The sequence below is a fragment of the Heteronotia binoei genome, chromosome 8 (assembly GCF_032191835.1).
Source record: "Heteronotia binoei isolate CCM8104 ecotype False Entrance Well chromosome 8, APGP_CSIRO_Hbin_v1, whole genome shotgun sequence".
NCBI lineage: Eukaryota > Metazoa > Chordata > Lepidosauria > Squamata > Gekkonidae > Heteronotia > Heteronotia binoei.
Window position 1 is genome coordinate 92,509,848 of NC_083230.1, and position 25,228 is coordinate 92,535,075.

At 43.6% G+C, this 25,228-nt stretch overlaps 1 protein-coding gene across 1 annotated transcript in view; it reads right to left on the bottom strand.

The window, feature by feature from the left end:
* STAB2 (stabilin 2) overlaps positions 1 to 25,228 on the bottom strand; it is a 118,904-nt gene that overhangs the window by 88,525 nt on the left and 5,151 nt on the right. Inside the window, exons 3-9 of the mRNA XM_060244437.1 lie at positions 23,896 to 24,014; positions 16,341 to 16,426; positions 13,119 to 13,185; positions 8,340 to 8,435; positions 7,349 to 7,474; positions 6,875 to 7,071; positions 4,007 to 4,140 (exon numbers count right to left, since the gene is read on the bottom strand). Coding sequence (XP_060100420.1) covers positions 4,007 to 4,140; positions 6,875 to 7,071; positions 7,349 to 7,474; positions 8,340 to 8,435; positions 13,119 to 13,185; positions 16,341 to 16,426; positions 23,896 to 24,014 — 825 coding nt within the window. The remainder of the gene's footprint in view (positions 1 to 4,006; positions 4,141 to 6,874; positions 7,072 to 7,348; positions 7,475 to 8,339; positions 8,436 to 13,118; positions 13,186 to 16,340; positions 16,427 to 23,895; positions 24,015 to 25,228) is intronic.

Sequence of the window (25,228 nt, forward strand, 5' to 3'; positions counted from 1 at the left end):
CCAGGAGGGGAGGCCGCATGGGGTGGAGGGGGAAGAGATGGAGAAACACGAGGTGCCTCCATCTCCGCCCACTTCCCCCTGGCGGCCAGCCCCTCTGCCACCCCGAGACACGATGTGTCTGCCCCGAGCCCCTCACAGGAGGTGGCTCCAGATACCCAAGCTGCCAGTCAGCTTGGGCATCCATACACCTCCGAAGTCTGGAAGCATTTCCAACTTATGGAGTATCCACCCTATGCGCAGTGTCAGCTGTGCAGGGCCCGGATCAGTCGTAGGTGGGATCCTGCCCACCTGACTCTGGGGGGAATGCGGAACAACCTGCGGAAGCACCACCTGGTGGTGCTTCTTAAGGGGGAGAAGCAGGCTGGTGCTGGGGTGCCCAAGCGGCCAACACCACCCAGCCAGGAGGTCTGTCCCATCGCAACTACCTCCAGAGCTCTCCAGGAGCGTTCCGTGGCAGTTCTTGGGCCCTTCAAGACCCACACAGAAATGCTCTTGTCTGACAGAGTGAGCATCGCACTGGTCGTCCCCATGGTCTACATGACCCGTGAGGACCAGGCCTCATTTCTAGTGTCAGCTCAAGACCATGCAGACATTCTTCCAGTGGTGCGCGCCCTGGTTGTTAGGCTGCAGGAAGGGCTTGAGGCCTGCTTTCAGACTTTCACCCAGGATAAAGTCTACATGATGGCGACCATGTTAGACCTGCGCCTTAAGGGCACATCGCCAAGAGGGCCAACGAGCTTGATCGCTGGCGAGATGAGCTCTCCCAGAAGGTCAAGCATTGCAGAGTCGGGGGGCCCAGTGCCAGTAACTGAGGAGGAGGGGGGTGGAAGCAGCTCATCTGCCACTTCCACTGCTGTTCATCCCCAACCTTCCCAGCTAGGCAGTGTTTCCCACCAGACTCACGCCACTAAGAGTCCTGAGATGACACTCATCGGGCGGCTTGTTGGTCCCTCTAGGAGCGGTAGGCCCCTGAGAGCGGAGATGGGTGCTGCGATGGTGAGGGACTATCTTTCGGAGCCCAACAAGTCACAGGAAACGTCTCCTTTGGACTACTGGGTCACAAAGGAGGGGGGCTGGCCGGCCCTCTCCTCCGTGGCCAAGGCGTTCCTCTCAAGCCCACCGACAAGTGTGCAGAGTGAGCTCGTCTTTTCGCATATGGGTGACATTGTCTGCGCACATTGCAATCGCCTGCAATCCTGGACAGTTGAGCAGTTGGTCTTCCTGAAGGTCAACTTGCCTCTGTTTGGCTCCCCGAACGTAGACTTTGAGAGTGAATGAAGTGAACACCCACTTGTGCCTGCATCCTCTCTTGGCCTGCGCTTGGAAGGTTGTTGTAAAACGCTCTCCCACTAAAAATAGACTAGAGTCCAAAGACAGCCCAAAAACTCACTCACAAATTGATTGGCAGTGCATCCTCCCCCCCCACCTCTCATCCATCCCCAAACCAAAAGTGAATGCTGGTTTAAAATCTGCAAATCCAATTTCTCCAGTCCCCATCCACACATGCCTAATAATACTGAAAGGGTCATTGCAGCCCCCAACTGTAACCGACAGCACCCACAGGCCCAGTCAGGATAACCCAGGTTTTTTTTTTCAGGGGCAGGAGGAAGAAAGAGGGAGGTGCCAGTGATGATAACAGGCAGTCAGCAGCCATACCAATGCTGAGGTCCCTCTAATGGGACAGTGATAGGTGGTGTGCTGCTGCTGAGCTAAGAGAGAAGGAATGGTTGCCTTCCTCTCACACAATCGGAGGCCCTCCCAGTGATCTTCCTCATTTGGGGTGCAACTCTGGCTCACCTCCTCGTGGTGCACCCTGGGTAACGCAAAAGAGCCTGGACCAGCCAACCATCCATCACTCAAGGTAAGTCTAAATGCTTCTTGCTTTGTGTCAGATACAGAAGGATGTGGAGCTAGGTGTGGTCCACCACTTCTCTTGTTTGAGAGTTGTGTTGTTTGGGGCAGGGCTGGAGAGCTGGCATATGTAGATTGTGTGTTCTGTGGCAGGGAAGCTGGCACCTGGGTGAGAGACCCAGAACCAGCAGGCTTGTTGTGCTTGGCCAGCTCTCCCTGTGTTGTTTGGGGCAGGGCTGGAGAGCTGGCATCTGGATCTGCTGCAGCCAGGTCTGCAGAGCAGACCTTGAACAGATTGTGTTTTGTGTGGCAGTGATGTTGGCATTGGTACCTGGGTTTATATTGGTTTCAGGCCAGCAGGGTTCATAGAGTAGATAGATGGCTGTAGTGCATTTGGGTCCTATAGAGATTCTCTGGTGTGAAGTTAGGTTTAGCTTTGGGTGCCCCAGGAATTGGACCCCCTGGCCCAATCTTTCTGGGACTTGGGGGTTTTGTAGGGGAGAGTCCCCTGCGGGTTCCCTGCAGTTTTGGGGGCTCTCCCTTAAACCCCCTGCTCCCCAGTAGCCTCTAATTATGCCCTATGTTGCCATTGATTTCAATGGCCCATAGGGTATAATGGTGGGATAGGGGCACCCTCTTTCAGTGCCCCTGGGATGGGACCCCCTGGCCCAATCTTTTTGGGACTTGGGGGGTTTGTAGGGGAGAGTCCCCTGCAGGTTGCCTGCAAATTTGGGGGCTCTCCCTCAAACCCCCTCCCCTCCAGGCGGCTTCCAATATACCCTATTTTGCCATTGATTTCAATGGCCATAGGGTATACTGGGGCCGTATATTCTGACATAGCCGCGCATCTACTGTATATGCGGCTATTCCGAGTACCCGTGTTTGGAAATATACGGTATTCCGAATTTTTTAGCCCTGTATATTTCCGAATCTGATTAATTCCAAATTTTTTTTTTTGCACCCCCCTGTTGTGAAGTCAATTTATTTTCTACTGCACACACACATAATCAGGACTTTCAAGGGAGGGTGCTGTTGTCATTGGTGGGATCATTGGTTGTGTCACAGCACCCCCCTCCTTTATTTTTGTGCATGCTTATATCAATATATTGATGTCATAATTGCATTCTTTTAAAAAAATGACACTAAAATATTGATATATTGATATAGTGCTGTAACAATTGGCCAAGTAGGTTTTCTGAATTCCTAGCTTTCATTAAAAAAGAAGTGTAAGCCTCTAGTTTGTTCCCTCATGGAGATGTAAGGAAAAAGACAAATCTCCACAAGGGAAAGGACTAGAAACTTACTGGTTTGTTTTTTTTAATGAAAACTGCACATTCAGAGAACCTGCTTGGCCTATCAATATAGCAGTGTATTGATATATTAATATCTTAGTGCCTTAAAAACCCAGCTGCTCTTCAAGATGGGTGGTGGTAGTGGGTGTGGCTTGATGATTCTATGACAATCAAATCATCAAAAAGTGGGGCTAGAGTTGTGTGGGAGTGGTGGAACAAGGAAAACTATATGTACAAGGAAAAAGGCAATTCAAAATTGGCTTCTGGGGTAAAAGTGGTCTGAAAAGAACTGGAAAAAAAAACTGAGGGGAAAACCCCCCAAAATAATGACGTGAAGACTAAGGGACAAAAATTGGCATAAAAAGCAGAGGATAAACCAAAGCTCTATGGGGCCAGGACCAACCTAAAAACAAAAAGCAAACCCATGAGGAAAAGGCCAATGTCATACTTTATACTACAGGGTCCAGCTAGATGAAAAATCTGTTATCAAACATTATCAGAAGATCCACTTCTGGGAGAGGGCATCTCTCTACAAGGTTAAATGTCAGTTATGCCCTACTAAGATGATATCACTTGGGCAGGACTGAAATTGGACCTCAAAATATCCACATAGTGAGATTTTTAAATTGCATGATGTATGTGATATATTGCAAATTGTTTTAGCCAGTTTAAAATATGCTGGACATAATTAACAATGCAATCCTATGTAGAGTTACACCTATCTAAACCAAAAGATCAAATAGGCAAAGACTGGAAGAGACTCTGTAGAGGACTGCTCTGTGATTCTGATAATAATTTATTTTCCCTTTTCCATCCATTCCACTTGGAAATTATTAGAAGTTATCAGAAGATACATGACATACTGTGTCTTTCCTGGTGCAATCATTGTGCATGTTGCGTATTTATGGCAATGATTGTTAGATGCACAGATATCCACCATACTGCATCCTTCTCCATCTACAAAGTTGCTGAAATGTTCTTTGCATTCGCAGTGGGACTAAAATAAAGGAAGGAAAAAACAGTGATTTATTTTCAAACCATTTATTTACTTATACCCATCTCTTGTTACATACTAGTCTTTTCTACTCCTCCCTCTCTGTGTGTTTGCTGTTTCTGATAAAATCCTGCTATTGATTTTTATTTATCCAAATGTTTTCTGCATTTTTCTAGAATTCTTCCATCAGAGAAGCTTGTTTTAAAATAAAAAAGCTGTTAATCACTTAAAAGTAGAGTTAAGGCTTTTACAAATTCATTCATGCTCCAGAAAAACAAAACACAGGCCTGTTAGGGTTGCCAGCCTCCAGGCAGTAGCTAGAAATCTGTTATTCCAACTGATCTCCAGGTGACAGAGAAAACGGCCACTTTAGAAGGTGGATTCTATGACATTATATCCCATTAGGGTCCCTCCCCTCCCTAAACCCCACCCTTCTCAGTTTTAGGAGCCAGCCAGCTGTCTCCTCCTCTGAGGATGAGGAAATAGAAGAGTGAGGTCCTGCACTGGTGGAATGCCTGTCTGAGCAGCTTGATGTGGAAGCAAAGCCAACCAAAGAAGCATTAGGAGATGACGGCTGTCCATTCTGGCAGGGGATGAAAAGAATGGGACAGAGATCAGTGTCAGTCACCATGGGCATCTCCTGAACTAGCTGAACAATGCTGGGAGTGTTTGACAATCATGAGAGATGAAGAAGCTGTTTAATTGCTCAGTGAAGATCAACACTAGTCCCTGAAACAGATACTGTTTTCGCACACAGCTTACCTCGCAGTCACAATCCTGTTCCCTCCGCAGCGTCCAGTTGGATTTCCCACCATCTGCGCCGAAGTTACAGGAAGTGCTGCAGCTTCTGCGTAGCATATGTAAACTGCTAAAACCCAGTTTACGTTTGCTACGCAAAAGCCGTGGCACTTCCTTTAACTCCGGTGCAGATGGTGGGAAATCCGACAGACGCTGCGGAGGGAACAGGATTATGACTGCGAGGTAAGCTATGTGCGAAAACGGTCAGAGTAATTTCAGGAGCAGTAATGACCAGCTGGTAAGAAGTAACACCTGTGCTTTGGGAATGAATCAGCTAATTAGGCTGATACAAGGAATGCTTAAGCAGGGCTCCTTAGGGAAGCAATCTTGTTAACCACCACTCTGTTAGCTGACTCACTCAGTGAACAGAGTATTGCTTTATTCTGTCTTGTTAGCCTGTGTTTGGTTTTTCAGCAAATCTCCTGCCTTGGTAATAAGCTCTGAACCTTGAACTCCAGACCTTCTTGCTCCCCTGACCTTTGGACGGAACCTTTGGCTCCCCTGACTCTGTGCTGGTTTTCTGACTTGCTCTTGTCTTTGGCCTAATTGATTGTGATTACAAATATGCATCCTGGAACTCCTGGACAGAGTAAAAAGTGCCAGGCTCTGCCCTGAACATGACATTTGTTTGCTTGAATGCTTTGTGCATTCCAGAGGCTTGTATTTGGGAAACAATTATTCTTGAATGTGACACTCAGGCTCTAGTCCCAACATCTCCAGGTATTTTCAAACCCAGAGTTGGCAATCCTAGCCTGGTTCCTGTACTGGGCAAGCACAGCAGCCCTCAGAAAATAATCTTCTGGCCTCCCTCCTCCCAATGCCATCAATCATGCCTGTTGAGATCCTACCCTGAGTGGTAAGTGGACCCCAGAAACTGTGCGGAGAAGAAGTGAGAGGCTTGAAATTAGCAAAAAAAAAAAAAAAAAATCACCCTCCCTTTCTCCAGGCTGAAGTGCCTTATACAAGCAGGTAGTTCCAGAGGGCAGTTATGTCAGGTCGTAGCTGAGTCTGGTAGCACCTTACAGGGCAACAAGATTTTCAGAGTGTAATAAAGGGAACTCTGACTTTTGAAAGCTCACACCCAAAATCTTGTTGGTCTGCTTGATTCAAGGTGCTGCTAGAATCTAGTTTTTCCACAAGCAGGAAAATTAGTTGAGGTCTAAGACATGCAAACTATAATTTAAAGCTGGTGCTTTAACTTCCTTCCAGTACAGAGTTTGCAGTTTACAGCTTCAGCTTTATGCAGGTTCTCTTTAATATATTTAACTTTTTCCCAAATTGGCATCATTGTCACATCCATCTCTTCCAATACACATTCCATAACTTTAATTTTGATATGTGGCCATGTTTAAAAACTCGTATATAGTACTGACCTCCAGGGCTTTTTTTGTAGCAGGAATTCCTTTGCATATTAGGCTACACTGCCCTGATGTAGCCAGTCCACCAAGAGCTTACAGTAGACCTTGTGAGAAGAGCCCTGTAAGCTCTTGGAAGATTGGTTACATCAAGGGGGTGTAGCCTAATATGCAAAGGAGTTCCTGCTACAAAAAAGCCCTGCTTCCCCTCCCCCCACCAAGGAAGAGAACTGAACTGAGGAGGGGAGGCTAAAAGGACAAGGGGCTAGACATTAGACTAGGGAGGAGCAGGGGTGGAATTCTAGCAGGAGCTCCTTTGCATATTAGGCCACACACCCCTAATGTAGCCAATCCTCCAAGAGCTTACAAGGATCTTTTTTGTAAGCTCTTGAAGAATTGGCTACATCAGGGGTGTGTGGCCTAATATGCAAATGAGCTCCTGTTAGAATTCCACCCCTGGGGAGGAGTGTAACTCAGAAGTAGCCACAGGAAGCTGCTGCCACCTGGTGGAGCAGGGAAAAAGAGACAATTTAAACCTTTCTCTGATCACTTGACCAGATGCCAAGTCAGCATTTGGTACTTACCTTTCCAGGGCCATCATATTTACAGACAGTGGACTCTGTAGGGCAATGCCCAGACTTTGTTTGGCAAGGATCTATTGGAGTGCAAACTTGACCATTTCCTTCATAGCCATTCTGGCATGCACATGTGTGATGACTGGGTCCAAGGTAGATGCAGTCAGCATGAGGATCACAGACCTGTTCTAAGCATGGGTTGATGGCTTGGGAGGGGGGAAAAGTGAAACAAACATCAGAAGGGAAAAGAAAGAAACACTGATTGCATTCAGTTTTCTCTCCCACATTAACTAAAGATCTGTTCTCTGTTATTGTTCTGCTAGGGGATGAAGAGAATCTTTTGTCCCTGATCATTAATTTAGGGATACAAGAGAAGAAGCAGTTGATTTACCAGCCTTCTGAAACAAAGTGCTTTTAATACAATGCAGAAAAGACATTAAATATAGCAGTGTTGTGATCTGTCTGCTGTGTAAAATTACTCACGTTTGCAGTATTTGCCCTCTTCCTGGTAGCTGGGAAGACATTTGCATTCTAGTTGAGTTTTATCTGCCCTGGAGACAGTGCACCTGGAGTTTTCTGGGCACTGCAAGGCCTGACATTCTTGTATTGCTGGAATTAAAGAGGTCAAACGATTACACAGTGGCATAAATTGCTTCAATAGACTGCTGACTGTCAAAAGTTTTGTGCCGACTTTCTTAGAGAGGCAGTTAGTTTTATAAAGGTTGGGTGAACATCTATTTATTTCATACGCCACTCAAAGCAGCTTACATCCCTCTCCTCCCCTCCATTTTATCCTCACAACAGCCTGTGAGGTAGGTTTTCATACCTGGGTCTCCTAGTTTGTAGTCCAGCCCTATAACCACCATACCACACTGGCTCTCTGTATGGAGTACAGTAAAAGTAGAGGGTCTCAAGGTCCCAGTAGTGGTAAGAGGACCATAGAAATAGGAATATCAACACTTTGGTTGCTCTGACCTGAATAGCCCAGGCTAGCCCAGATTTGTCATATCTTGTAAACTAAGTAGTTTACAATACTTGTATTGAAAGTATACTAATACTTATTAGTATTTGGAAGGGTGGAAGTCCAGGGTTGCTCTACAGAAGCAGGAATTGGTAAGCCCTGAATGTCTCTTGCCTTAACAACCCTCTAGGCTTGCCATAAGTCAGATGTGAATTGATTTCACTTTCCTCCACCACCATTAATAAAAGCCAGTGGAGACAAGAAGTAGGAATGGTTCCATGCACAGCGATGACATGGAGAACTGTGTATTTAAATTCCAAAGCAGGAAGAAGCTTTGAGTTGGTGTAAAGGTTCATAATAGGAGAGACAGCAAGAAGTCTAATTTACTTGATTCTAAAGCTCAGGACAAATCCACCATCTGTAAACTAGTCATTTGAACGGCTGCTTCACCCTAACACAATGAGTTACCCCAGCAACTACAAAAAAGCCCAGGAGTCAAAACATTTTACTTACGTTGGTCACAACTTGGGCCTTTGTATCCAAATAAGCATGTGCATTTTCCATCTCCATTTATCCCACTGTTGCATATTCCATGAACACAGTGACATACTATGAACAGAAATGAAGTAAAGGAAGACAAATGTCTTATTTATATTCATTACATTAGATATCCAAATGAAAGTATAACACTTTGATAGTCTACGAGCAGGGCTTTTTTTTTAGCAGGAACGCAGCTCTGGCTGGCTTCAGGGGGTGTGGCTTAATATGCAAATGAGTTTCTGCAGGGCTTTTTCTACAAAAAAGCCCTGTGTGGAACAATGGTGACATCAGGGGTGTGTCCTAATATGCAAAGGGCTTCCTGCTGGGCTTTTTCTACAAAAATAGCGCTGTCTACGAGGAAGCTATGAGTTAATTCACATGACCACTGGCTGGCAGGGATGCTTTCCCCCTCTCATTCCCCACCCTCTCATTTAATTCAGTTTCTTTAATAACTAGGATTAAAGATATTAGTTCAGTTATTACCAGGGCTTTTTAAAAACCAGGAATGCACAGGAATGCAGTTCCGGCTGGCTTGGCATTAGGGGGTGTGGCCTAATCTGCAAATGGGTTCCTGCTAGGCTTTTTCTACCAGAAAAGCCCTGTGTGAAATAATGGTGATGGCAGGGGGTGTGGCCTCATATGCACATTAATTCCTACTGGGCTTTTTCTTCTGGTTATTACATTTGGTTTTAGTTTCAATAGAAACACATAACCAGAAATAATTTTTCCCCACCTAATAGAGCTTCCTTGACAAATATCAGAGACACAGGAAAAGAGGTCTATGCCTTGCAAACAACTTAACTTCTGGCTTGTGGAATGTGCATAGCAAGCAGTGACAACATTGGTATGTGAGTTTTTCTTCCTGCCCTGAGACCCTGAAGACTCTGTGTGTGTGTGTGTGCACGTGCCTATTTTTAAACAGACTCTAAATGTGAATGCAAAGTATGTAAATCCTGCTCCCCTTCCCTTATCTCATCTGTACTCTAATGACTTCCAGTATTGGAACCTGGATGAAGGAAAATGCTTCAAGCAATTGGAGTAAGGCCTGAGAAGGGGTTCAACTCTCCTTACCCAGTCCACTTTAAGCACACAAACCCCTTTCCCCATTTTTTACCATCAATGGAAGGCTGCCTCTACTTACTGAGGAAAATATCACCTGGATTTACATTAGTGCTGATACATTTGCCTTTATATGACAATAAAAACAGCCAAGAGATTTTAGAAATCTGATCTTCACTGATCTCTCTTGAAGGCACCTCTCAGATTCTTCTTCATCGCAGCTCTCTCATAGCACTTTCACACACCCTAAATAATGCACTTTCAATCCACTTTGCAAGTGGATTTTACTGTGTGAAATGGCAAAGATGCACTTGCAAACCATCAATGAAGTTGATTGAAAATACATTATTTAGCATGTGTGAAAGCACCTACATTTTGCCACCCCTAATCTGTTGTCCAGAGATGGCTTTGCCACTAAACCCTATGTTTTCTTTAGCTAATTTCCATGTGCAGAATCTTAATAACTGGCCATTCCCCTCTCTCCCCGCCCTGCTTGACTACAGTTTGCTCATGGTACATAGGTTGTGTAGAAACCAAGGCAATCATTAAATGCATCATTGTTCAAACTTTTTTTTGAAGATATTGTGGCAAGCATATGCTAGGTTTATGGTTATTACAGCTAGAACCAGAAAGAAGTACCATTGCTAACATACAGTTAGCTGGTCATTGGAATAAACTTGTAATTATACATTTTTAAACAGGTATATCAAGAGCAGCCATCACCAGTCATTCCTATTAATCATGTTGACATTATTCTCTTTCACAAGTTACACTGTTAATCCTGTAAGCAATCCGGATAGGTAGGTCCTGTTTCCATATAACATGATAGTTGCTTGTCCAAGACATCTCAGCTATTTGGAATCTTTTTCTAGGTCTCCAAAACTGATTGCTTTACAACTTGGGCTAAACTAGTTTCTCTGTTTTCTTCCTAGCTTAAAAGTAGGCCATTGAATCATTTAGCTGCACTGCATGGGAAACATCTGTAGGAAATGTCCTCAATATATTCTTAGCAAGTCAGCACCTGATAACCAATATCCTGATTACTGCAGTTCCCTTCTATACTTAGCACAGGAGATATCTGCAGGAAACATCCCTATAGCCCAGGAATCTGAGAAATGATTATTACACTGAACTGCACTGGCTTAACTCCTGGAAAACCTTCAAAAGATAGTCAACCATGTAGTCATGATGGCCCTGTGAATCCTAAGCCATTACAGACAGCCTGTATCCCCAGATGCTTCTCCTGGGCTGGATACCAACCTGTCTGTCCCTGGCTCAGCAAACTAGAGGCAAAGCCACACAACCTAGAGCTCTACTCTCTGAAGCTGACTGGTCAAAAAAGTTGATTATCTGTATCTAATCTCTGGACATGAATCAGCTGAAAGGACATTGATGTCCATGGTTACATGGTAGGGCATGACCACATAAAAATAGAGGAGTTGCCATCTTTTACGGGCAGAAGATGTATGTACATGGACCAGTTGATGATGCCAAGGATTAATATGGGCATCAGGTACTCCACTCATATATACCCTACTTTCTCTTTCATGGCTTCAGCTTTCACACATAGTAAGAAGGTCCTAGATAATGAGTTGATTTTGTATTTACTTCTTTAAAAAGGTAAAAGTAGTCCCCTGTGCAAGCACCGAATAGTTACCAACCCATGGGGTGACATCACATCATGATATTTTCTTGACAGACTTTTTACAGGGTGGTTTGCCATTGCCTTCCCCAGTCAGCTACACTTTACCCCCAGCAAGCTGGGTACTCATTTTACCGACCCTGGAAGGATGGAAGGCTGAGTCTGCCCTGAACCACCCTGAGCCTGCTTTGGCGGGGAGGGTGGGATATAAATACAATAAACCTAAACCTGAGTCAAACCTTGAGCCGGCTTCCTGAACCTAGCTTTCACCAGGGCTGAATTCAGAGTTTGGACTGCAGTACTGCAGCTTACTGCTCTGTGCTACAGGGCTCTTCTTTAGGTTATTATTTATTCTTTAGGTTATTATTTAAGGTGTATAGCAAAATGTTTGCTCTCATGATAATGGCCTTTGCCATTCCAATATTGTTCCAGACTATTTTTTCCTTGAGTCATCACATGATAGTAAAGAAAGAGTGAAGAAACTTTGAATTCCTTGTTTAAGCATAGAAACTGTGGTACATAAATTACATTTGAGATACAAATGAGACTGTTGTGACATGAACACAATAATCAATTTGAATCACCAACTGCACTCATCTGAAAGTATGGCATTTACTCCTGGTGGCTGAATATGATGGTGTGATGGAACCGACCCGATTCTGCCTTCAGACCCGGTCCCGTCAACTCCCTATTGAGTCGCCAACTCCTGGAGGGAGCTATTTCTCCTCTGGCCACTTGGGCTTGCTGCCACCACCTGCTCAGTCTAGGGGTTCAGATTGAGAGGAACAGGACTCCCAATCCCCCTCTCCAGCTATGAGGCCAGGCCTCAAGGTCCTCTGCCACCCTGTACGTGGGTATCACAGAGACCTCAGCACTTCTTTGGGGAACCCCTGGAGGATTGGCACCTTATACAACTGCATGCCTTCCCCGGGGCCCCCTTCATAAAGCAGCGTGGTCTAAGTGGTCGGGATCTATGTGGTACAGAGTTTGACTGCCAGCATTCAAAACAGCAAAAATATTTATTTAAAAGAGAAAAAGAAAAGAAAAGAAAAGCACAACGAAAACAGTTGCATGTAAAAGGTTAGCACAGCACCCGCACAGCAAACAGCATGACAAAGAAAAGGTGGTTATAAACGCATCCTACTGTCCCTGGTCTAAACTTGCCCTGTCTTGTGGACGACTTACTTGGTCTGACTACCTGGGGGCCTTTTCCTCTTGAATAGGCCTCTTCCACAGGCAGGAGCCCCCACCCTGGCAACCTCTTCCTTTGAGCGCCAGCTGAGAACTGCTTCTCTTCCTGCCTAACTCACATACCAAGAACAAAAGAACTTCCTGCCGCTCTAGGAGGCTTTTCCCCTAGAGTTGTTGGTTTGGCTCTGGAAGGGAGGGGGGAATGAAAGGAGGGCTAGGCCCCAAAGCCTGCTTAGCAGTTTCATGTTCCCTCCCAACTAAGATGGCGTTTCTCCACAGATGGTATTGGAAAAATCCAAGAACAAGATGCAGATAATGTGTGTATACTACTGTAGTTGCAATTGGACAGCAACTATAGCCTTATGCCCCAACTTTTGAGTCGTAACATGACCACAATTCCTTAACCCTTTGATCATCATATAAAGCTTCCAAAGAATGGGCTGGATCCAGTGACTTGTGAGCTGTGAGGGAAATGACAAACTCACTTAAGTGCAGTTTCACTTGCACAAGCAACAGTGCTAGATAAACCAGAAAGAACCAGTTAATAATTACTTGAACAATGTGTTGTGCAACTGGAATGCTAGTCAGGATACGATAAGTTTGACTTAGTACAAGCTATCAGCATGGTCTTTTTAGTATGCCTTTTCTGGTTCAAGGGGCTGTAGCATGTTGGAAATCATCCACTGAATTCAACCCAATGGTTTTTCCTTGTAAAAATAGTCTTGTTTGCATACAACTGACAGATTTGCTTCGGATAGTTGTAAAATGACTTTTACACAACATAATGCATGATTGTCTATGCAGTCTACTGGGTGGTATAGCACAATTCATCTATATCACTGCATTATTTTTTTTTTTACCTGACATACAGAGAGGTCCAAAAAGATCTTTATCACATGTTTCACATGCAAGTCCAGTAAATCCTTTCTGCCAAAGAAAAATGCCATTTAAACAAGGGTGATTATGGAAATAACAGCTGCTAACATCAAAAAAATGACATTGTTGCAACCAAGGACTGAACAGCCACAAAATAGATCCAGTCAACTGTTCTAATTCCCTATTCCCCAATTATAAAATAGTGAAATGGGTCACTGGATTCCTTTGTGGGGGGAAAAAAGAAACAAACCACCTAATTCATCCTAACTAACCCTAATCCACTCTGGAAATGTTCATTTCTCACGAGTGGTTTTTAAAAATATGTATGCAGGTTCACTGAGATGGGTACAGATAAGCATAAAGTTTAGAATCAGAAAGCATTTGAATAACATCAGGCATGTGAGAAAAGGAAACCATGGTGGTCAGCATTTTTACAACATGGACTTCAGGTGAACGATATGTGGTGCTGGACAGCAGAAGTGCCCTTGAAAAAGAAACTTCTTTTAGGAGAATGGGTTTCAAGACCTGGCCCCAGGAATCCTCAAAATGGCTTAGCTCAATATCACACAAAACTATGATTTAGTTCAACTATGGTTAGTGTGATCTTCCCAGTGTAGACTACTCTGCTATCAGTGGTTAGTTGAGGATCATAAACAAAGTTAGTTCTTTTCCTGTTTTCTTGTTCTCTTTAGTTGTACATATCCTTGAAGAATAACAAGCATTTAAAATGGCCATTTGAAGATCACATGGCTACCATCTTGAGATGAGCCTCAGTCTGGGACAGAGCTGCTTGCTAACTTTTCTCTAGGGTTGTCAATCCCCAGATGGGGGCAGAGGATCCTCCGGTTTGGAAGCTCTCCCCCACACTTCAGGGTCATCAAAAAGCAGGGGGGGAGGGAACTGTCTGCTGGGCACTCCATTATTCCCTATGGAGACTGATTCCCATAGGGTGTAATGGAGAATTAATCTGTGGGTATCAGAAGCTTGAAGGAGGGCTGTTTTTTGAGGTAGAGACACCAAATTTTCAGCAAAGCATCTGGTGCCTCTCCTCAACCCCCCCCCCCTCCAAAGTTTCAAAAATGACGTAACCCACCCTGAGCCTGTTCTATGGGAAGGGCAGGCTAAAAAATCAAAATAAATAAATAAAAAGATTGGACCAGGGGTCCAATTTTATGAGCCTCAAAAGAAGGTGCCCCTATCCTTCATCACTTCCAATAGAGGGATTTAAAAGGAGTGCAGTCTCTTTAAATGTGATGGTCAGAACTCCCTTTGGAGTTCAATTATGTTTGTCACGTCCTTGCTCCACCTCAATATTTCCTGGCTCCATCCCCAAAGACTCCTGGCTCCATCCCCAAAGTCCCCTGATATTTCTTGAATTGGATTTGGCAACCCTACTTTTCTCCCTTAGGCTCTGCCTTCTTGCTCCACTCTTGTCTCCAGAGCCTCTCTGTCTCCCAAAGCCACATGGAGAAAGCCACCAATCCTTTTATTGTAGGGAAAAAAGAAACCTGCTTGCCTACCTCTGTTTATTTTGAACAGGAAAATAATTCAAGAGCAAAGGATTGGTAACCCTCTCCTTTCAGAAGGTTTTACCTTCCAGAAGCTGGTTGTCACTAGGGAATTCAATGACAAATTACATGCACCTCTCTGTAAAGTGAGATTTGAATCAGAGTTCTAGGTTCATTGCTCATTCTTAGCCATTATGCAATACTGGCTTTTGTGAATTATAACACTGTCACTACAGCCCTCCTAGGAATACAGCTGTGACTTTTGAAAGGGGCATGGAAAGTTACTCAAAGGGGCCACTATACACATAACATTTTTTTCCTACAGGGACATAGTCTCTATGTCAGAAACAGTGTACACATAAAACATTTTTTCCATGGGGAACTCACAGACTAGCCAGCCTGTAATATGATGTGGCCCTAGAATTACATGATCATCAACCAGTGTCAAGAACAGAAGGATCAGAACTACAGTATGTCTTCAGTAGAGAAAGTCTGTCCTTTGGTACTGGGAATTCCTTTCTTTTTAGATATTTGCTAAGGATTTAAATGGTCAAAATATGACCAGTTATTAAGACATCTTAAATCACTAATTAGAACACATTAAGCTGTTGGACCATTGCTCCAACTAGTTCAGTGTTGTCTACTTTGACTGGCAGTAGCTCTCCCCAAAGAGGTAGAGATCTTCTCCAACACCTACAAAACAGTTACTAAGTAATGGCTTGTGATGTTATTAAAGGCTATTGGAAGATGGTAAATGAACTATTGCAAAAAATATTGAAAATGCAAATTCAATTTAAACCAGAGCTATTTTAATTGAATATATATTCTAATGACTATACAAAAGAGATAAGATAGTTGTTGGTGCATATTAATATAGCAGTGAAAATATTGATTGTGCGAAAATGGAAGCATCAGAAGCTGCCTACAAAACAAGAACTAATTGAAAAAAATATGGGAGATAGGTGACTGGACTATTTATCTTCCCTATTGAGAGGCAAGACCATGGAGGAAGCCAAAAAGCATTGGCAACCATTCTATACTTGTTTAGATGATACTGGTTGATCTCCCTAATGATGATGTTTGATGATAATGGCTGTTGTTGGCTATTTTGCATATTGATATAAAGACTGATCTAGATAGGTATAAGCTAAGACTTACAGTATTCTTATTCTAGTGTACTTTGAATTTCTTGAACTCTCCCCCCTTTTGTTAATCTCTTTGTAGTAATGTTATGCAGAATGTAACATTTTCTTACCCGTCCTTACGTTTGTATCCCCCTACCCTTTTCCATCCCTTCTCATTATAGTAAACTCAATAAAACTTTTAAAACAAAAAACAGTTACTAAGTAACTAAACAGTTACTAAGGTTTTTAAACATTACTAAGGATTTAATTAGACAGGATATAGGAGGTCCTTGAATGGCTATTCAGACATCTCAATTAAGCTGTTCAATCATTGCTCCAACTAGCTTAGTTGTCTGATCTGACTGGGAACAGCACTCATCAAGGAGGTCTTCTCCAATATCGACTAACTAAGATCCTTTAACTGTAGGCACCAAGGAGCTGAACCTGGAAACAGATGCTCCACCAGTGGGCCAAGCTCAGGACTAAGAAATCCCATTCTAGATGTTGCTTGATTTCTGTGTCTCTTTCAACTTGTGAAAATGCAGTATTGCTTTGAAGAATGATAAACACATACCTGGCAGGTACAGACTCCATTCCCAGTAATGCCCTGAGAGCAATGCCCTCTGTTATTGCAGGGAGATGCTGCTCCACCTGGACACTCTGCAAGTGAACAATCAACAGATCTAAGTTTTATGGGAAGACTGCGAGCTTGGATGTGACTTCTCAGACAGGCACTTTTAAAGGTGGATGTATATGGAAACCATGGCTTCCAGCTAGCCAGAAGAGTACTGGTTTTTCAGTTTTTCTTAGATCAATAGCCAGAGAAGCATAGTGCCTTTCCCTAAAGCATTTTTAAAAGAAGCTTTGAAGAAGTGGTGTGTTTAACCATTTTTTTAAAAAGAAAACTTTGAAGAAGTGCAGTATTTAACCATACACCCAAGCTTCAAAGATGTCCTGTTAGGTCCACTTTCTGCAAAAGCTCTCCTTCCATAAAAGAGTTGGCAACATTACCAATCAAGAACTAGAGTTAAACCCATAAGTTTTCCTTGCTGCTATTGGCAGGGATGAAGGAATCCCTATTGGCCAAGCTCAAGTACTTGAACACACGTACCTGCCTACATTTCCCCAAGAGTTCCCCTAATTTTACAATGAAAAATAAATAAAAATGAAGTGGTGGGGGGCTGCCACTTGCAGAAGCTGCTTTTAAACCATACATTTAAAAGTCTATTTTTGACAAATTCTTAGGTTGGGCAGTGAACCCTCTTGGCACCAGTATTAAAACAATATTAAAACAAGTATAAAAAAGTATTAAAACAATACTTTCAGACTGTGCTACGTGAAATTTTTCGAAAAGCAGCCATTTGCAAACTGCTGACAACTCCATTCCATTTCCTGGTTGCTTCTTGTTTTCACTGCAATAGAGGGGCTGCCTGTCCTTCAAGTATGCTTTGTCATATTGTTTTACAATTGTATCTTGGCAGACAAAGCATTTCCTCTTGATCTTCACATGCCAGAACATTCTGGACATTATTGTTCACTCAGACACCGAAAAATGGTATACTAGTGGTATACCAGAGCAAAAGCTAGTTGATGCAACCTCTTTGGGGTATATTGTCCACTGGTGGTACATTTTTGTCAGGCTGGATTTAACACAGACATGGAAGAAGTGCCTTAACTATCTTCAGCATTTCACAGAGGAAAATAGGGATATGCTTCATATGCTTATATGTTTGTGTGTTTGCATAATTACACTGCTTTCTCACAGCTGTGTCCCTGCCTGCTGCCACTTCCCACTGTTAAAAGGCATGTAGTTAAAAGGGGGGGGGAATCCTTTGAACATTGAGTTGAGGCTTACTATTTGAATGTTGCTGTGTGCCTTAGGTGTTTGAAGAAGATGAAGATATTGGATTTATATCCTGCCCTCCACTCCGAAGAGTCTCAGAGCGGCTCACAATCTCCTTTACCTTCCTCTCCCACAACAGACACCCTGTGAGGTGGAGGGCTGGAGAGGGCTCTCACAGCAGCTGCCCTTTCAAGGACAACCTCTGCCAGGGCTATGGCTGACCCAAGGCCATGCTAGCAGGTGCAAGTGGAGGAGTGGGGAATCAAACCTGGTTTTCCTAGATAAGAGTCCACACACTTAACGACTACACCAAACTGGCTCTCCTGACCATGAATTTACCTAATTGACCATGAATTTAACTAATTTTGCAATCTGTTGTGATGCAAGAAGCAAGCAATATATCCCGTGCCAGTTATTTAAGGATGCACCCAACTGCACAGGCACAAAGAGGGAACAAACTGCAGTTGCGTCTGTGATTGACAGGTTGGTCAATATAATAGCCTGACCCCAGTCCATGGGAGATACATACCTCTTTTCTGGCAATCAAGATTAAGTTCATGGACTATGTCAAAGTGACCACAAGCTGCAGCTTATTTGTTAGTTATTAACAAGATATGACTTATCCCTGTAGTATAAGCACTACTACACCAACACAAAGCTCCTTGACACTGGAAAAAAGTTGCCCTATAAATATCTGCATCTGCAGTATTTGAAATGGCAGGCTGGGTACTGCAGAGTGCCTTACTGTTCATGTGTATGTATTTATAGGCATGCTCAATAGAGACCAGATACATCTAGAAACCCTCCACCCTTACTCAGAAAAGTTCCAGAGTCTCTGGGGAGGAAACTGAACCCTGAAACATGACAACTTTCACCCTTATTACAAAATTAATAAAGGATCTCCAGTAGGTAAAAATACAGACAGTAGCAAGTAACCAAAACTAGAGATGTCTTCAGTCAGTCAGAATAACTGTATTATATTGAGAGCTTTTTATTGTAGCAGGAACTCATTTGCATATTAGGCTACACCCCCTTGATGTAGCCAATCCTCCAAGAGTTTACAGGGCTTTTCATACAGGGCCTACTGTAAGCTCTTGGAGAATTGGCTACATCAGGGGGCTATAGCCTAATATGCAAAGGAGTTCCTGCTACAAAAAAAGCCTTGATAACATTTATTAGCTATGTCAAACATATTATAGTTGCTTTTATTTCAGATAGGATGCTGCACTGGGAGGAGGGGAAAAGACATGTTTTATTCCTTGTTAATCCACTGGTTTTGTCAGGGTTTCAAATAATTAAATTCATTTGTCTGGAAGAGATGACAGCAGTTCACTGGAGCTTCTCAATATATTAAGTTTCATTGCCAGTATTTTCTCAACCATCTTTTTTAGTGGCATTATTGTTACAGAAAACATTGTTGATAGATCCAGGTGGGCAGCCGTGTTGGTCTGAAGCAATAGAACAAAGTAGGAGTCCAGTAGCACCTTTAAAACCAACAGAGTTTTATTTGGCAGGTAAGCTTTTGTATGCATGCGTACTTCTTCAGACAAGGAATGAAGTACAGTGAGCAGAGCTACATATAGCAGGTGGACAGTGGTTTAGAATACAAAATGGTACAAAGTTAAAATCCAATGCCAAAATAGTGTAATTAACAAAAGAATATTTGCTCTGGATAGCACTTGCATGGGAAACCAATAAAAGGTAATAAAAGCTGTCTGTTAATTGCCCTGTTGTTAGCAAGTAGAGTTAAACTAAGGACATGTTTTTCTTAAAGATGTTCCTGTCCACCTAATTTACTTTTAAAAATGTAACATGCATTATAAACATCATTCTAGTTTGCCATAAGAAGAAAAAAGAATACATTACAATATACTGAAAATGGGTTTAGTATATGTAATGAGATAAACAGTCAATATCCCTTATTTGAGTATGTTAATACAAAAAACATTCTGATACACTATTCTCGAAGAGAAATTTATTTTATTTATTTATTTTATTTTATTTGATTTATATCCCGTCCTCCCCGCTGAAGCAGGCTCAGGGCGGCTCACAACATAAAATCCCATAAACAATTAAATTAATAAGTATTAAAATTACACATTCAGTAATAAAATAGATATGAAATGATTAAAACAGTTAAAACAGAATATTTAATTGGTGCTATTCTGGTAGTGATGGCCTTCTTCCACTTCTCTTAAATACCGGTGTCGAGTCAATTGAATGCCAGCTGGAAGAGGACAGTCTTGCAGGCCCTGCAGAACTGCACAAGGTTCTGCAAGGCCCTCACTTCATCTGGCAGTTGGTTCCACCAGCAGGGGGCTACAATTGAGAAGGCCCTGTCTCTGGTTGATTTCAATCAGGCCTCCTTCAGCCCAGGGATTACTAATAGATTTTGTGATCCTGATCTAAGTACTCTCTGGGGAACATGTGAGGAGAAACGGTCCCTAAGGTAGTCAGGTACTAGGCCATATAGGGCATTAAAGGTCATAACCAGCACCTTGTAATGAATCCGGTATACTATTGGCAGCCAGTGCAGTTCCCGCAGTCCCGGCTGAATGTGCTTCCACCTGGGGAGCCCCAATAACAGCCGGGTGGCTGTGTTCTGCACTAGCTGCAGCTTCCCGGTTCGGTATAAGGGCAGCCTATGTAGAGGGCATTACAGTAGTCCAGCCTCGAGGTGACCGTTTCATGGATCACTGTTGCCAGGTCACTGCGCTCCAGGAAGGGGACCAACTGCCTTGCCTGCCTAAGATGGAAAAACGTGGATTTAGCAGTGGCTGCTATCTGGGCCTCCATTATCAAGGCAGGCTCCAGTAGCACCCCCAAGCTCTTGACCTTGTGCGCCATTGCCAGTGGTGCACCGTCAAATGCTGGTAGGGAAATTTCCCTTCCCAGACTGCCACAACACAAGCAAAGGGCCTCTGTCTTCGCTGGATTGAGCTTCAATCTACTCAGCCTAAGCCATCCAGCCATGACTTGTAGCGCCAGATCTAAATTTTCTGGGACACAGTCAGGCCGGCTGTCCATCAGTAGATAGAGCTGGGTGTCATCAGCGTACTGGTGACAACCCAACCCATACCTGTGCAATCTGGGCAAGGGGGTGCATGTAGATGTTGAACAACATCGGGGAGAGCACCAGCCCCTGAAGCACCCTGCAGTCAAGTGCATGCCTCCGGGACAGTTCACCCCCAATCGCCACCATTTGTCCCCGACTATCAAAGAAAGAGGAAAGCCATTGCAAGACCAACCCCTGAATCCCTGTGTTGGCAACGGCGAGTCAGCAACCAATGGTCGACCGTATCGAACGCTGCTGATAGGTCCAACAATATCAGTACTGCTGAGCCGCCTCGATCCAGATGCCGCTGGAGGTCAATCACCAGGGCGACCAGCACTGTCTCCGTCCTGTGACCTGGGCGGAAGCCGGACTGGTGAGGGTCTAGGATGGAAGCATCATCCAGAAAGCTCTGTAACTGTAGTACTATTGCCCTCTCAATAATTTTACACAAAAAGGGTAAATTTGAGACTGACAGGTAATGTGCCAATTCGGCTGGGTCTAATGTCGATTTTTTCAGGAGAGGGCGAACCACAGCCTCTTTAAGAGGTGTTGGAAAACGCCCTTCCACAAGGGATCTATTTATGATATCCCATATAGGATATCTGAGCTCCTTCTGGCAAGCTTTAATTAGCCAGGAGGGGCAAGGGTCCAGATCACAAGTTGTTGGGCGTACAGTAGAGAGGATCATGTCAACTTCCTCTAGGTTGAGTATATTGAAGTGGTCCAGAACAAAACCAGAAGACAGGCATGGGGCCTCAAGTTCACATACTGCCTCCATTGTGGCAGGGAGGTTGTGGCGGAGCAACAAGATCTTATCTGCAAAAAAGTTCGCAAAAGCCTCACAGCTGATCTCCACTTCCCTAGAATTTGGCCTGCCTTGTGGTAGTATTGTAAGGGTCCGAATTGTGTTAAACAATTGTGCCGGGTGTGAAATTGCAGACACAATCTTGGCTGCAAAGTAAGTTTTCTTTGTGGCTTTGACTGCCATCTCATAGGACCTCATAAACTATAAGATGTTCTAGTCACTTTGTCTCAAGTACGCTGCCATTGCCTCTCTAGCCATCTGAGTTCTCGTTTCATCTGCCGCAACTCCAGGTTGTACAATGGTGCTAGCTTAGAGCTAGAGTGCAGAGGACGCCGAGGTGCGATCTCATTGATGACTCTGGAGAGTCTGTCATGCCAGGACTCAACCAGGTCATCCAGAAAATCGCCAGGGGGCCAAGAATACCGTAGAGCCCTTTGAAACCATTCCAGGTCCATCTGGCTCCATGGGCGAGCTAAAATGTGCTCACTGCCTAAACGGGCTTGGGGTGGGACATCCACACGAGCCTTGAGGGCATAGTGGTCTGACCATGGCACTGCTTCAGCAGTAATACCGTCCACTAAAACTCCCGCCTCAAAGATCAAATCTAGCTTGTGCCCCGCCTGCTGAGTGGGCGTTGTAACAAGTTGGGAGAGTCCCAGTGTCGCCATGGATGACACTAAGTCCAATGCCTGACTGGAGGTCGCGTCATTGGCATGGACATTGAAGTCACCCAGGATCAAAAGCCTTGGTTACTCCAATGCCCAGCCTGTTACGGCCTCCATCAGGGATGGTAAGGCACTGGCTGGTGCATTAGGCAGATGGTACACCAGTCAGTTCACCTCCCCAACATTCCACGCCAGACTGGCACATTCAATGCCATTGATCTCTGGGGCCGGGAGAGCCCGGGAGGAGTAAGCCTCTTGTATGAATAGAGCCACCCCTCCCCCCCACCTGCTAGTTCGTGATTAGTGAAAGACTGAGTATCCAGGGGGAGCCGTCTGGGAGAGAGCTACAGTCTCCCCATCTCGCACCCAGGTCTCAGTCACACAAGCCAGGTCCACGTCTTGCTCAAGCAAGAACTCCTGAAGGATTGAGGTCTTATTATTTATGAACCTGGCATTACATAACACCAATGACGGAGGCGAGTAATTTGACCTGACCCCTTTACCTGCCACCGTCGGGATGGGATGCAGACTGGAAGGGGGCAGAGCGCTATCATGTCTTGGCCTCCTTCCCTTATAATTCTGTCTGTTCCCACCATCATACCTTCCCCTCTCCAGGAATAATGGAATCCCCAGGCCGGTCATCCCCTGCTGGTCTCCGCCATAGCCTCAGACCAGCTGTGAATAAGCCCAGCTCATCACCCTACTCCGGGTGTTAAACAACAAGCTAGCTCCCCAACCCTCTCCTCTCTCACCAATCAGTCAGTTTTCTAATTTAAATTAACCTGCTAATAATTTAATCTAATAGTTAATTTAATCTAAAACCCCAACCCCACAATCTCCCCTTTAATTAATTAGCTAAAAAATTTAATTAATTCTGATGCTTCCTTAATTGCAAAGACCCTCCCAGCCAGTTACCCTCCCCCAATTAATTTGCCAGAAATATAAAATTCATCGGATAACCAATCAATTAACCAATAGTCCAAAATTAATTATCCAATAAGACAATTACTTAACAAATAAATTTAGCAGTCAGCAATTCAAATTCTCCTTGAGTATGGGTGGTTACATTAGAATATTGTGGTTATACAGCTATACTTGGTGAGAATAGGTTTAGCATGCGTAATGAGATAAAAAAACCAATATCCCTGTTCAGTCATGGGGAGGTGTGTGAAACTTGGAACAAACACCTCCCCAGGGCTGAACATTGTTGTCAGTGATTTTAATTTTACCCCCCCCCCATAAGTCTCACCTTTTACTTTTGTTTAAGGAGCAAGCTTTTATTTATTTATTTATAAACAGAATTTACAATACCAAAAACATATTTAAAACACAGTTAACACAGTATGCCAAATTTAATCCATTTAATCCTTTTTAAAGAAAGAGGTAGCAGTCTACCCTTGCACATACTAACAAGGACAATTTTGGTCATTTCTAATCTCAGCCTACAGATGAAACAGAAAGGTAGCTCATGTTGAGTGCAAAGGGATTCTGAAAGTTATCATGGAACTATATAATGCTGATGTAAATATTTCTGGCAATTGTGCCACAAGCTCTTTACAAAAAGTTCCCTCTGGACATACAGCACATCAGCAAGATAGTTCCAACCAGTTTCCCCCTAATACTCCTGACAAAGCTGATGTACTTTCCTGAACACAGTATGGATTACACTAGGGAAGTTCAGAAAATAAATAAGGAAGTACATAAATCCTTATGGAACAGAACCACACCAATAAACTACCTACTATCAGAGAACTTTCTTACCTAGACAGTCAGGTCCCCAGTAACCTGGGCAACACTGAGGCTGCTGATACTCCTTCATACATGTATGCTGACATCCCAGGAATGAGAGAACTGAGCCCCCTCTGCTCTGACCACCAAACCTGGAAGAAATATATTTAAGGCTTTGTTAAAGTTCTAAACAGCTTTATAGGGAATATTTGGAACCTTCAAACATAGGCAAAGATGAGCTGTCAGGCTGTATACAGCTGTATATAAAAGAGGAGCACAGTGCTGCAAACATACTGAGCTCTCTTTATAGCCCTTTTCAGTCTTTATGGCCATATGCTTGACAGTTGCATGTACTGGGAGTGTGTGCTATATGTAATTCTCCCAATACATGTGATCACTACTTTGTCTGGAAGGGCAGCATCAGGACTGCCTGCAGGGCTGGAGGATTCCTTGCCCCCAGGTTCTGTTGCCCATCACACTCCACACACATGAGCTACTATCATTCCATAGAGCCTGTAAGATGAAGCTATTCTGCTGGGCTTTTGGTTGAGGCAGTGGGTGTCCTATTCCAGCTGCTATTCATCAGTTGGTCTCCCTTGTTGTGATATCATGCTTTACTATTGTGCTATCTTATTTATTATTACCAGGGGTGGAATTCTAACAGGAGCTCCTTTGCATATTAGGCCATACCCCCTCATGTTGTCAATCCTCCAAGAGCTTACAAGACTCTTTTTTTGTATGCTCTTGGAGCATTGGCTACATCAGGGGTGTTTGGCCTAATATGCAAAGGAGCTTCTGCTAGAATTACACCCCTGATTATTACCATCATTTTTATTCTTGGGCTGATAATTTATTCTGTAAAATGTGCCCTTCCCACTTGTAATGCACCTTATTTATTGTTCTATTGTTCTTTGGTTTGTTAATTTTAATGCATTGTTTTTAGTTTTAAATTGTAGGTTTTTATTGTTGTTCAGTTTATGTTGTGATCCACCCTGAGCCCGTTTATGGGAAAGGACGGATTATAAGTCTACTAAATAAATAAATAAATAAATAAATAAATAAATAAATAAATAAATAAATAAATAAATAAATAAATGGCAACAGGAGAAAAATTAAAACAAAAACATAGCCTCATGTTCTTACTGGAAGTGACAAAGGGTAACTGAGGAAATTACCAGGAACTCTATGGCTTGATCATAGAGTTCCTGATGACTTCTACAGCTATCCATTATCACTTCAGGGGTCTTTCCCCAGAAGTGATGTAGTGCCACACACAATGCTGCTGCCCTCCCATGGCCCCACCCACAACCTTCCTGCTGGTTGCCTTTACGTATATATTCAGCCCTGGTGCACATGTACAAAAAAA